General features: G+C 45.9%; 1 protein-coding gene across 1 annotated transcript in view; it reads left to right on the top strand.

The window, feature by feature from the left end:
* Positions 1–13,985, top strand: part of igsf3 (immunoglobulin superfamily, member 3) — a 105,450-nt gene extending 91,465 nt beyond the window's left edge. The window contains exons 9-11 of the mRNA XM_070437629.1: positions 4,661–5,066; positions 9,555–9,980; positions 10,385–13,985. Of these exons, the coding sequence (XP_070293730.1) occupies positions 4,661–5,066; positions 9,555–9,980; positions 10,385–10,635 (1,083 nt within the window). The 3' untranslated portion in view covers positions 10,636–13,985. The remainder of the gene's footprint in view (positions 1–4,660; positions 5,067–9,554; positions 9,981–10,384) is intronic.
* Positions 13,986–14,515: the final 530 nt, after the last annotated feature.

Here is a 14,515-nt window from a genome sequence, read left to right as displayed (position 1 = left end):
GATGGAGTGAGAGGAAGGGGTTAGAGAGAGAGAGTTAGACAGACCGACAGAGAAGGAGAGAGAGATGGAGTGAGAGGAAGGGGTTAGAGAGAGAGAGTTAGACAGACCGACAGAGTAGGAGAGAGAGATGGAGTGAGAGGAAGGGGTTAGAGAGAGAGAGTTAGACAGACCGACAGAGTAGGAGAGAGAGAGAAGGAGATTGAGATGAGATATCAACCTAGGGAGTGCAACAGTCTTCATCTGCACAGAGATGGAAACTCTCAGAATGATCTATTGCGTAATGGGCAATTCCACGCTAACAGTAATCAGATTTTTCACTTTAAAATGTATGTTAAACAAACCATACAACTCTATGCACAATGACTACTTTTAACACTTTCTACAGAAGATGTGGATCATTGGTTTTTGTTTGACATCCATTTTAAAGTGAAACATCTTTGTCTGTGTCACTCTGTTAATGTGGAATTGCCCTAATCAGAACTGACACTGGTTGAGATTGCCGTCTGGATGAATGCTGGAAGGTTTGTTTCCTGCGTAGTATTTAATACTCCACATCCCTATAGTTGGGCTGTTTTGCACCGGTCTGAGAATTGTAATTGATGTTGTGTCATTCAGTTCAGGCAGACAGACAGATAGGCGGTGTTCTGATTAGACTGCTAGTGAGTGATGGTGAGAGGTTGGAGAGATACTGCAGAGCACAGCCTTAACAGTACACTTTCCTCCCCACCCCCTGGACCATAAAATACCTCCCCAAGACGTTTTCATCTGTTCCTGCACTTGGCTCGGGAAAAATAAAGAACCGCCTCACCGGGTTGTGGCATATAGCTATGAGGAGAGGAGAGGGAATGTGTGCATGCGGCGGTCACAAAGCTTGGTTTGTGGAATGGTTCTGTGATTGTGGTCATTGTGTGCTTTATGCCACTGATAAATAAGGGGGAATACAAGTACGCTTTATCTGGGCTCTGCAGCAACACGCCACAATTATCGCCTTCTGATGACAAACTGGACACACTCAGGGAGGGGGTAGGCTTTTCAAACATTTGTTTACTTGCTCGTTTAATTTTCCAACAAAGAGAGAACACTCGCTCTGTTTTTGGAGAGTCAGGGGCTGAATGTTAATTAACTGTTTGTTTAATCGTGCCTGGCGATGGCAGTGCAGTGCTCTCTGGCAGTGTTTAATTGGGTCTGCTCCCTGACTGGGAGACCCAGCAGGACTCCTTCAGGTATTCTGGCCACGCCCTTGGTCGCACTGGGAGATGGGGTTGCCCTGGAAACCAGCGTGGAGGGAAGTGCGATGGCAGCATTAAAGTTCAAGGTTAACTTCTAATATGATCATCTCTTCCTCATCTACACCATCTAGCATCGGATTGGCTCCCAATTCCCAGAATCCGCCCCTTTCACTGACAGTAGTAAAAAGTACGGAGGTCTCGGATGGACATAAATCATACACAGGATCTCAGCAGCACTCACTATCTCTTGCACTGGGGAGAGATCACACAGAGCTGAGAGGGAGAGTAGAACAAACCTCCGAGCCTGTTGAGCACATAAACACATAAAGGCATAGGCCTGGGTTTGAGTGACACACCAGCTAATGCAGAAAGGAGATGACAAGTGTTTCCAATTATGGATTTGTCTTACTTTGGGTTGGCACCTACGAGACTCATTAAAGAAACACACTCGCGCAGAACATGCAAACACAATTAACATAGACATTGACAGACTCGCTAAAACACACACACACACATAATCCAGCAGTAAACGGAACTGGCAATACCTATGCATGATGTATGGCCTTGTAACAGATGTGTGATTGAACAAGTCTCTACATATATATGCTCTTTTCCCAAAGCATCAACACACACACACACAGACATACACACAGAAAACGCGGGCGATCCCTGCACATACACTGAGTGTACAAAACATTAGGAACACCGGCTCCTTGACATAGACTGACCAATAATTCTTTATTGATGTCACTTGTTAAATCCACTTCAACCAGTGTAGATGAAGGGGATACAGGTTAAATAAGGATTTTCAAGCCTTGAGACATGGATTGTGTATGTATGTCATTCAGAGGGTGAATGGGCAAGACACGTTTTCAGTGCCTTTGAAAGGGGTATGGTGGTAGGTGCCAGGCGCACCGGTTTGAGTGTGTCAAGAACTGCAACGCTGCTGGGTTTGCTCAACAGTTTCCCATGTGTTTCAAGAATGGTCCACCAACCAAAGGACATCCAGCCAACTTGACACAACTATGGGAAGCATTGGAGTCAACATGGGCCAGCTTCCCTGTGGAACGCTTTTGTCACATTGTAGAGCCCATGCCCCCAACAAATTGAGGCTGTTCTGAGGGCAAAAGGGAGGTGTGCAACTCAATATTAGGAAGGTGTTCCTAATGTTTTGTACACTCAGTGTACAGTATGCACGTCCTATTCCCAGTACATGTACTCCTCATCCCCACAGCCCTGTTTTTTGCATCAGTTCCTGTTGAAGACAAATGTGTTTTAAATGCCGTTGGAACGTGCGCGTGTTTGTGGTCCTGGTGCGTAGTCTCCCCCCACTCTCTCTGCAGTGTGAAAAGGTTTTCACTGGTCTTGTATTGAGCACCACTGTGTACTTCTTCCTATGAAGCTGAAGCCACTGGACCTGTTTCAGCGCTCATAATGACTTAATGCCTTTTATAATGGATTATAATGCACCATAATGGCCTTGAATGGCTGGTATGTGGTCAGGCTTTGAAGTTGAACAGGCCTTTTTGTAAACACTGGTCCAAGGCAACAGGCTTATAACCCCCCCACTCTCCTCTGTTTTCCAAATGGATTCTAACTTCAAATGGGGAAAAACAGCGAGGCGCTTTGTCCTGTGCCAATCCAATCCAGCACGGTTCCACTCCAGGTGATTCCGAGGTAATTCTCTCCTGGAGAATGATTGCCAGGATTCTGGAGGGTTCGTCTGTAATTCCGGCTGGAGTGGTTGTTGGGGTTGGGAGCGTTCAGAGCGGGTCTCTCTCCAGTGTGTAGCCAGCCGAAGATGACTAATTTCGGAACTCACTCAAGAGGCCATTGTGGAGAGGAAAGAGGGCTGTGAAAATGCATCTTAGAGCACGGCCAAATGCTAGCTCTCTCTCACACACACACACGCTCTGACCATCCAAGCACATTCACCAATCTGTGTAAGGGTGAAATTCTCTAGGCAGATGGTTGTGACTCCAGGCAGTCATTCCTATCAAAGCTCAGTACAGGCAAATGGGAGGATGTGTGTGTGTGTGTGTGTGTATTTGTACTATTTCATGCCCTAGTGTTCAAATGAGAATGGTGAATTAAATCTGTTCTCTTTTACATTGATGATAATGTACCTTTTCATGTGTGACCTAGTTAATGTTTTAGTTGATCAGTTAAGGGGTAAGGGGTTTGTGTGTACACACGCTGTGTTTTCTCTCCTTTAAGCCTCCAACTGAGGCGCCGGTCGGTCACACTTGATGTACCTGTAGCTAATCCAATCTCACACTTGATGTCCCTTTAACCAATTCAGTCACAGCGCCCTGAGCCCCATCCTAACACTACCTCCCTGACATCATATTCTAGCACCTCCCTCCATATCTCCCTCTCTTCCTCTAACTCCCACAGGCCTCTTACGCCTCCTTTCCTCATTTCTCCATCTTTTTCTTTTTCTCTCCCACAGCTCAGATTCCTTAATCTCTCCCTCTCTCTTTCTTTGCTTCTCTCGCTTAGCACTACCCCTCTTCCCTTCATCTTTCCCTCCTAAATATTTTCCTCTCACCCACCCAACTTATTCAAGGCCTATCTTTTTTTGGTTTTGTTGTAATTTACACCCTTTTTCTCCCCAATTTCGTGATATTCAATTGCGTTCTTGTCTCATCGCTGCAACTCCCCAACGGGCTCGGGAGGCGAAGGTTGAGTCATGAGCCCTCTGAAACATGACCCACCAAGCCACGCTTCTTAACACCCGCCCGCTTAACCTGGAAGCCAGCCGCACCAATGTCTCGGAGGAAACACCATTCAACTGATGACCAAAGTCAGCCTGCAGGCGCCCGGCCTGCTACAAGGAGTCGCTAGAGTGCGATGAGCCAAGTTAAGCTTCCCCTGGGCCAAACCGTCCGCTAACCCAGACAACGCTGGGCCAATTGTGTGCAGCCCTATGGGACTCCCGGTCACGGCTGGTTGTGACACAGCCTGGGATCGAACCCAGGTCTGTAGTGACGCCTCAAGCTTTGAAATCCAGTGCCTTAGACCGCTGCGCCACTCGGGAGGCCCCAAGGCCTCTCTTTTTATCCCTCTCTGTCGTACACTGACAGCCTTCCCTTCCATCTCTCACTGCCTCTCCTCCACCCACACACTAATATCCTCTCCTTTTTGGCAGGAAATGAAGCCCGCCTCAACAAGTCTGTCACAAACAGAAATGACATTGTGTACCTGTCACCACCATTCACTTGTTTCTATAAACACAGAAATAATTGTTTCCTCTCTCTCCTCTTCCTCCCCCCACTACCTTCCTACCCTCCCTCTCTTCCCCCTCTCTCTCGCCTCTTCTCCCCCCACTACCTTCCTCCCTCCCTACTCTTCCCCTCTCTCACTACCTCCCCCCCCTCCATTCCTCTCCCCCTGCGTCTCCCCCTCCCCTCCTCCACAGTGAGTAAAAGCTGCGGGTGCAGAAGACAACCAGGTCACCCTGGGCTACCTGGGAGGACAGTCGGGTACGCGTCAACTGCTCCGTGGCATCCCAGACCAGCCAAGACTCCCAGCATGCCGTGCTCTGGTATGTGCGCCGTGTGGCGGGTGCCGAGGCCGATGAACTACTGCTGAGGATCGAGCGCTCGGGCGCGTTTGAATATGGCGCGTATGCGGACGAGGAGAGGTTGAGGCGACGAGTGCAGGCTGAGAGGCTGTCGCCACGGCTCTACGCGCTGACACTGAACAGGGCGGAGAGCAGCGACTCTGGGACGTACTACTGCCTGGTGGAGGAGTGGCTCACAGACCCAGACGGAGCCTGGTACAGACTGGCACGGGACTCCTCAGGATTCACACAGGTCCTAGTCAGACAACCAGGTGAGGACGGAAAGCAGGGAACAAGGGGAGGGATGATGGGAGGGATATAGAGCTGAATGGGATGAAGCCTGGTACAGACTGGCACGTGACTCCTCGAGCTTCACACAGGTCCTGGTACGACAACCAAGTGAAAACAGAGAGGAGGGATACTGGTACAAACTGGCACGGGACTCCTCACTCAGCCTTTACACACAGAAATCTTCCTAAGAGAAACAGCAAGAGCCCAGTGTCTCTCTCTGTCTCTGTAGTGGTTAGCAGCTGCTGTTCTCGACCCATGTGGTTCATTTATCTTCTGGCAGTGACCAGTTGTGCCCTCTCCCCCTGCCCTCAAGGCCGTCTCGCTCTGATGACCTCATCACCATCCACCTGCACCAGGCAGAGCTCAGGTGGACGTGGTGGGTGTTGCCCTGGTGCCAAATTGGCAGAGCCTGGCAGAGCTGAGGGGCATAACCCACCTGCCCATAATAAGTCAATTTTGTGCCCCCACCGACACCAACTACACACACCCTAACCACCGAACTGCTACCTTACTCCCCTCAAACCCAATGGCCCCAACCCTACCATGTACTATACAGACTTCCAAGCCCCCCTCCTAGGGCTGGGCGATAGATCGGATTAATTTGAATGTATGTTTTTGCATGATATTCCAAATGTCTGTACTGCAAGAGTCAAGTTGTTTTCCGTTTTTATGAGCGTTTATGTCTGCTTGTTGTCTTTTTGGTCTCGTCTCCTTMGCTCCTTCTGTGCTGTGTGCACCTTCCCATTTACACCAGAGATCTGCATATAATGGCGAGATGCTCATATCTCTACTCTAACAATGGGAGGTGTCCCAAATGCGTGAAGGCAGAAACGTATTGGCCTTAATTTGGACCAATTTTGGCAAAAGTGAAACCTCTCGCTTCGCCTCTTCCTCTCCGTTTACACACACACCCCAAGATCACTTCTTCCTCTCTGTTTACACACACACACCCCAAGATCACTTCTTCCTCTCCGTTTACACACACACACCCCAAGATCACTTCTTCCTCTCCGTTTACACACACACACCCCAAGATCACTTCTTCCTCTCTGACAAGCGGTTTGGTCCAACAGAAACAGTCATATGGACACTAAAACAGAGACATTATTTTACTGTAATAGAGAACAGAGCAGATGTTACTAAAACAGGAGTATTAATGGACATTCATTCTGGAGAATGAATGCTCAGTTTGTTGCGCACCCGCATTGCGGTACCACATACCGCTAGCAGAATTTATTCAAAGACTGTTATACTAGCTGTCTAGTCTGTGTTTTATAAATGCGCAATAAGCATAAAACACAATTAGATAATGAATTGGCAATTCATTCTCATTCTGAAAAATAAGGTAGGCCACTTGATTTCAACACCTGAACAAAGTGGACAGGCTGGCAGTCGGAGACGGACAGAAGGGTGTGTTCATAACAATTCAACTGTTCTGCCTTGTTGGCTAAACTTGAAATATACAGATTAGCTGGCTACTCACTAGCATGTGGGCTTGTGCTTGAGAGATTGTTTATGAGACCTGTGTTAATTTTTTATAATGCCTGCAACAAGAAGATAGTCATTATTAGTGAATGTGCATTATGCATGGTTCTGGTTATATATATATATATATATATATATATTATTTTTTTAAAGCCATTTGTATTGACATATTTAAAAGCCAGATCAGGGATGGCAAAAAAGCAGGTTAAACTACACGGAACAAAAATATAAACGCAACATGTAAAGTGTTGGTCCCATGTTTCACGAGCTGAAATAAAATATCCCAGAAATGTTCCATGCGCACAGAAAGCTTTTTTCTCAAAAGTTTTGTGCACAGATTTGTTTACACCCCTGTTAGTGAGCATTTATCCTTTGCCAAGATAATCCAGGTGCACCGTGTACTGGGGACAATAAAAGGCCACTCTAAAATGCAGTTTTGTCACTGATGTCCACAGATGACTCAAGTTGAGGGAGCATACAATTGGCATGCTGACTGCAGGAATGTCTACCAAAGCTGTTGTCAGAGAATTTAATGTGCATTTCTCTACCATAAGCCGCCTCCAACGTCATTTTAGAGAATTTGGCAGTACGTTCAACCGGCCTCACAATCGCAGACCATGTGTATGGTACCGTGTGGGCGAGCGGTTTGCTGAGGTCAATGTTGTGAACAGAGTGCCCAATGGTGGTAGTGAGGTAATGGTATGGGAAGGTATAAGCTACCGACAACCAACACAATTGCATTTTATTGATGTCAGTTTAAATGCACAGAGATACCGTGACGAGATCCTGAGGCCCATTGTTGTGCMATTCATCCGCCGCCGTCAACTCATGTTTCAGCTCCCGAGTGGCGCAGCGGTCTAAGGCACTGCATCTCAGTGCTAGAGGCGTCACTACAGACCCTGGCTCGATCCCGGACGTGATCGGGAGTCCCATAGGGCGCCGCACAATTGGCCCAGCGTCGTCCAGGTTAGGGGAGGGTTTGGCCGGGTTAGGCCGTCATTGTAAAATATGAATTTGTTCTTTAACTGATATGCCTAGTTAAATAAAGGTTCAATAAAATAAAAATATGTCCCAGTTCTTCCATGGCCTGCATACTCAGACATGTCACCCATTGAGCATATTTGAGATGCTCTGGATCGACGTGTAGAACAGCGTGTTCCAGTTCCCACCAATATCCAGCAACTTCGCACAGCCATTGAAGAGGAGTAGGACAACATTCCACAGCCCACAATCAACAGCCTGATCAACTCTATGTGAAGGAGATGTGTCGTGCTGCATGAGGTAAATGGTGGTCACACCAGATACTGACTGGTTGTCTGATGCACGTCCCTACCTTCTTTTTTTTTGGTAAGGTATCTGTGACCAACAGATCTATATCTGTATTCCTAGTTATGTGAAATCCATAGATTAGGGCCTAATGAATTTATTTCAATTGACTGATTTCCTTATATGAACTATAACTCAGTCAAATCTTTTAAATTGTTGAATGTTGCTGTTAATATTTTTGTTCAGTATATTTTGATCAAATTAAGTACATTATTAGTGGGTCTTAYGGYTGTGGAAGGATTMTATTTATTTCACACGCCCTAAATTCTTTACATTATTGCTGGTTGTTTGAAATGCAGTGTATTTGACCTTTAATTGTACAACTAAGCTGATTTAGAGAAGAAAAAAATGGAGATGTATATCGTGGTTTGCCCATAAGTTAGAAAAATCGAGATATGATTTTTAGGCCATATCGCCTGCCTCCCCCCCATCCCTTTGCCCCCCCAATCACCTCCCCTCCACCCAGCTACCCTGCTTATTACCCTCCTCACCCCCTATGCCTCCTCTCTCTGACCCCCAAAGGAAGGTGACTGTTTATAGACAAACATGGCTACACCCTCCCCTAACATCTCTGAAAGCAATCTGTTGTGCCAGGGGTCCTGTGAGTAGGGCATTGTAAATGCAGGGTGAAATGTGCGGGTGTCCGTGAGATCTGCAACATGAAGATCAGACAGAAGTCCTGGAGCTGGTCAGGGAGCAACAGCACTCATATGTTATTTTAGCAGGAAAGTGGACACTTCTTCCCCACACATTGCAGAAACACATCTGTTTCCTTCAAGTGCACGCGCTTGTGCATGTGTGTATTCATGATTGTGTGTGTATGCATATCAGTGACTCACTTTGTTTGTGTCTCACCTCTGTTTCCTTCAGGATCCCAAGGCTCACCAGGGGATTGGGTTATTATCAAACACCATATCAGGGAGTGCTCATGCCATATAGTTATACATGTACAGCTATATAAATATATAATGATAGGCTGCAAATTTCCAGGCCTGATTTCCCAGGTGGCTGTTGGGAGGGTCTCATTAAGGTGCTAAAGAATGCAGTCACCCAGGAAGTCAAACAGAAATGGTTCAGAGGAAAAATGAGRTGCCAGTTCTCCCCTTGTCTGTCTTCTTTCCCTCTGCTCTCTCCTTTTTAACAAGAAGAAACATTACAGACAGCCTGATCTAGCAGAGTCTTTTTAAGTTCAGTTCTTTTTACTTGTTCTAACTGGGTCAGTGTACAGGCCCTGTAGGAGTGTAGCCATCCCACACAGACACTCTCCCCTTGGGCTAGTAGCCTCTAAGAGGGAGGGAGGCCTGGAGCAGAACAGCAGACTGGAAAGGCCATGGACAGCTGGTGGGGCTAGTTACCCTGTTAGACAATTTTTTTAGGGTTTGGGGTTTTGGCATTTAAGGGTAGTTGGGCACGTAAAACTGACAATGCGAGATATTTTGCTATCAAATTAGTTTATGATTGTGTTTTTGATTATGTGTGTTGAGGTTTTGAAGTATATAATGATTTGAAGCACATCTGCCAGTCTGAAATTTTCTGTTTCAAGGCATGACAATTATTCTGCCCAAGAAATGAGCTTCAATTGGAATTTTCTTCTATTCCCCCCTCTCTCTCTTCCTCCTCCCTCTCTCTTCCTCTCCCTCCCCTCTCTCTCTCTGCAGAGGTGCGGTTGCAGGTGGAGGAGTCGGAGTCTAACATCACTGTGTCCCAGTCTGGTTCCATCCGGTTGGGCTGCAGCATCCCTTCCCAGTCCTCCCGAGACTCCCGCTTCTCCGTGTCCTGGTACGTGGAGCGCCCCGAGGAAGATGAGGAAGAGGAAGACCAGTTGTGTGTGTTCTCCATTGGACACGATGCCGTGTTCGGGAACGGGAACTGTAGCCCCACCGAGGAGGCGGGGCCTAACTCACGTCTGCAGTTTGAGAGGACAACCTCTGACCTCTACAGCCTGACCATCCAGGGAGCACGGCCCGCTGACACAGGGCGTTACTACTGTCACGTGGAGGAGTGGCTGCTCAACCCCCGCAACGCCTGGTATCGCCTGGCGACCAACAACTCTGGTGTCACCATCGTCACCGTGATCCAGCATGGTAAATCAATCAATCTAATGTTTATTTTTAATAGTGCTTTTTTTTTAARCAGATGGTACCACATGGTGAATAACAATGGCCTGGAGCTACAAAAACAACATTTCGGCTGCAACATTTCGAGTTTTTTCCAACCCTGGCCAACCAACTCCTCCCATTTGTATCATTCTACAGATGGCATATGAGATCATTGGCTCGTGCTGATCTTAATGGTGATTCTGGTCTCTGAGTTAATACTGACACAGTCACAGCTATAAGTAGCATGCCAAAGAAACATCAAACTACACTATAATGGAATGCTCTCCATTGATGTCATTTTTTTCATCCATATCGCTCTCTCATCCAATTCTCTTCTTTCCCTTCTCTCTCTATCTTATCTCCCCATCTTTCTCTCTCCCTCYCCACAGTCTCCACACTGCAGTCGGTGGTGTGCTCCAATGACTCTCTCTTCTACTTTATCTTCTTCTACCCGTTCCCCATCTTCGGCATCCTCCTCATCGCCGTGCTCCTGGTGCGCTATAAAAGCCGTAGCCACAGCAAGTCCCAGGAGGGCAAGAACGGCGCCCCCTTACTGTGGATCAAAGAACCCCACCTCAGCTACTCGCCCACCTGCCTGGACCCACCCGCCCTCAGCCTGCACCCTGGCTCAGTGGAGTAAGGAAGCAATCCATAACCCTCCTCCACCCCGTACTCATCGAGGATCCAACCAATACCACGCCAGGGAGGGTCTACTTCGGACCTCCACCTGACCAATCACTGCTGTGTCCAAGCTGTCAGTCAATCTGTTCGTCCATGTATAACCCCGCCCCCCTGTGGTTGCCCCGGCTGTGAGATACTCTGCAGCAGCCCTGTCGTGTGTGTCTGTATGTGTGGAAAAGTGTGTTTGCGCCAAATGTGCAGCCGTGTGTGTGTTTGGAAGTGTGAGTGTATGTATCTCTCGCTCTCATCTTCTCTTCGTCCAGTGAAAAACATAGCTATAGTTATTTTTCTTTTTTTAAATTCTGTTTTTCAAAAGATGTCTGCTAGAATGATACAATCTGGGAACAAGAAAATGACTAGTCAAGGACCCTATATGGGCATACTGTTCTGTACTGAACTGAGGACGTAGTGAGGATAAGGAATCTCTCTCTATGCTCGTTTGACTTAGCACTGAACTCAGATCAGTCCCTGCCTGGCCTTATACCTTGGTTACCATAGCGAGGGCCCTTTTCAGACTGACTCCAGAGCTGTGGACTAGACTGCCACAAAAACACACAAAGACAATTAGAAGAGATGTGTGCGTGACAATGTGAAAGTGTGTGTGTGTTCACCCACCTGTCTMCTCAGTGTGTTTGCCTTGGCAGACAGAGACAGACCTGGCGAGCCCATTGAACATTGCCAGACACTAGGCATCAGTGTGAATGCACACCTCTTCTCCTCCTCCTCCTCCTCTCCAAACAGAGTGAGAACGAGGGAAAGAGAGAAGGAAGGAGGATAAATGAACATATTTTTGACATGAGGGATATTTCACTGCCAAGAACTTATTCCAGGCTGTCCTCTGCAACAAATGTTTGAAGTTTAAAGGGGCGAGCAAAGCCGATAGGCTCCGAAGCACTCTGTAAATATGGCTGCCGACCCCATGCTGGGGGATTATAGGCCTTGTAGGCAGAAAGGGCGATTTTTACGCTTATGTTAAACCCGTTGAGTAGTTTCTGCATAAATGTATTGACACAGTGTGATTTATTGACTGAAATGAAATTCTCTGCCATTTCATACGCTGTCCGCTATTACTACCACATGCTGTCTTTAATAGACATGAATTAATGGGTACAAGCTGTGCAGCTCTTAGAAATTCCTGTAGAGGGGAGCTGAGCCACAAGACATATCATCGCTAGAGATGTGTGTAGAGGTTAAATACATGCATATTAAAACACACACACACACACACACACACACACACACACACACAACCAGCTCTTTGGACAACGTGTAGAGAAAACAAAAGCATCCCCAAAAACAGATGACCAATACCAACACACCATGGGAATTAATATCAAGTCTGATTTTATTTTGATTTTTTTGTACCTTAATTTATATATTTTTGTTATTTTATACTGTTTTGCATAGTTCATGTACATGTCTTTTTAAAATTCTCCAAGTACTGCTCTTCTACTTGCGTTGCCAGGCAACCACACCACACAGATACAAAGTCATGATAACACTGTGTGTCCATAGTCACAGGCACTGAAATGTCGTAGATATAGAAATGCTAGATTAATTTGTTCTGCGCAGTCAGTGGCATCACATTGAAGATGTATGTTTTGGCCAGTGTGGAAACACTAACTAAATGCTCTATACCTGTATTGGAAACCGAGCAGCTTCACTATAGGATGTACAGTAGATTAACAGCGAGAGTCACAAAATGATCCACTTTAAGCTTTTGCTCGTCTTGTTTATTTATTGAAATGTACCGTGGCACCTAGTTAGGATGTGTGAGCTCCATAGAAATGCATTAGACTGCCATAGATGACTGTACTGAAGCCGGCCTCTCGTGGACTGTGGATGTTTCCCCCTGACCTACATGGCAGAAGGGTTGGGAATCAGTCACATTCCCATAGTATGGAACGGCCGGGAGAGGAAGTGTGACGTTCCTGTTCCGTAAAATAACCCTTTCACTGCCAGACAGACTGCTGAAAGCTCTCGTCATTCTCTTCTCAATCGTGTCGAAATGTATATTGCATGACAATATTGCAGGAAGCGTTGATGTTTTGTAACCTTCAAACTTTTTAGCGTCGTGTTTGTGTGACCGAGCGATGCAAAGCCCTTCACTTCCTGTGCCAAGTGTCAGACGGATCTATAGAATAGGAAGTCACTTTGAACAGCAGATTTATGGGGGAGGGAGAACAACTTTTTGGTTGTTTCTATTCTTTTCCATCTGCCATTMAAATCCTGAGCGGAAGGCCTCATCACCTGCATTGGTTGACCGCTATAGAACAATGCTTTCATGTGTGTATGTGTAGGTGTTTAGCTGTAGCACCAGGCTATGTTAGCTAGTTAGGTCAGCAGTGTGATATTTACTTATTCGCTCTAGGCTAGATCTATCCATCATTGGGTTAGATGTGTTGTTTTTAGCCAGTTGAAAGAGCAGTTCAAGCCAACTGTACTCAACCCTGTCACGAACCCAAGACTCTAAGATAAGATCTGGACCCTCATTTTTAAACCGATTTTTCATTGGTTTCGCCACAATTCAGTCATAAGGAAATCAGCCAATCCCTGAGCAGCGTGCAGGATCTCTGAATCTAAACCAGGAAGTGGAGGGTGCGGCTTTGGTGTGTGATGTCACAGTGCCACAGTGCGTAATTGGAGCTGTGTTGTACTCTGAACGGTGTTTTTGTAGTAATCAACATCCCTAAATGAAATCCTAAATGCTCTCCAGACGTTCCGACAGTGTTGTAGCTGCGTTACGAGGGCTGCATGCAGTGGCTGTGTACTGGCTCCAGATTTAGCTGTAAAATAATTGTGGTGATGTGTTCAGTTCAGCCAGTGCTGCTTTTTTCCAGTGATGTATTTTTGTTATTTTTTTAATCTATGATAAATGATAGTGCACTGAAATGAAAAGGAAGGCCATAGCTTTTTTAAACGCTTATTGTGTTTTTTGTGTATATGRCCTGTTTTTGTTGATTTTTATTCTGATATATATTCTATTGAATAGTAACCACTGCTATCATTCAAAAGGCACTTTGCTATTCTGTCAGTTTATTGCAATAAAAACATGTTCAGTGCAACCTTAGGTGTTGACATTCCTCCTGACCCTTCTACATATTTCCTTCTATGAACCTCCAGACATAGGCGCCTGAGCAATGGWGCAAACGGAACAGCTGTACCCCCACTTTCAAAATAGGGGTACAAACTTGTTTTTGCACCCCCACTTTTTTTAAACCAGAAAATGATCATGAATCATTGTTTAATTTGTCATTTTCAACGATTAGCAATGTTAAGCTAGTCTGTATTAAAACCAATCCATTTTAATGAACAGATTGCATTTTTCACCACCTCCCCCCGTTGSCTCAAGATGAATGGTTTTGACCACTAAAGTTTTGCTTTGCTCCGGTGAGCCACTGTGTTGGTTCAGTGCAGTTAGAAAGCATTAGTTGCACTACTGGTGTTTGAAATAAAAAAGGCACCTGTTCTAAGAACCAAAACACAATTATGTATGCAGTGCTTTTCCTTGTTTCTATTCATCAAATTTTGTGATTGTATACTTTTTTTTTTTATATGAAGTTGCCTTTTTGAAAGAAAAGGTTGGAGACCCCTGCCCTAGCTGTTCAAATATGACCCATATTACCGGAGCTACATTATATTATTTTTATTGCAGATTCAGGGTTGCAATGTATGGATGGATGGATGGATATATATACACACTGAACAAAAAGATAAATGCAACAATTTCTAAGATTTCGCTGAGTTACAGTTCATAAAAGGAACTTTATTTAAAAGTCATTAGGCCCTAATCTATGGATTTCACAAGATTTGGCAGGGGCCTGGGAGGGCATAGTCTC

Source organism: Salvelinus sp. IW2-2015, linkage group LG36 (genome assembly GCF_002910315.2).
Source record: "Salvelinus sp. IW2-2015 linkage group LG36, ASM291031v2, whole genome shotgun sequence".
NCBI lineage: Eukaryota > Metazoa > Chordata > Actinopteri > Salmoniformes > Salmonidae > Salvelinus > Salvelinus sp. IW2-2015.
This window is presented reverse-complemented; position numbering and strand designations above follow the sequence as displayed.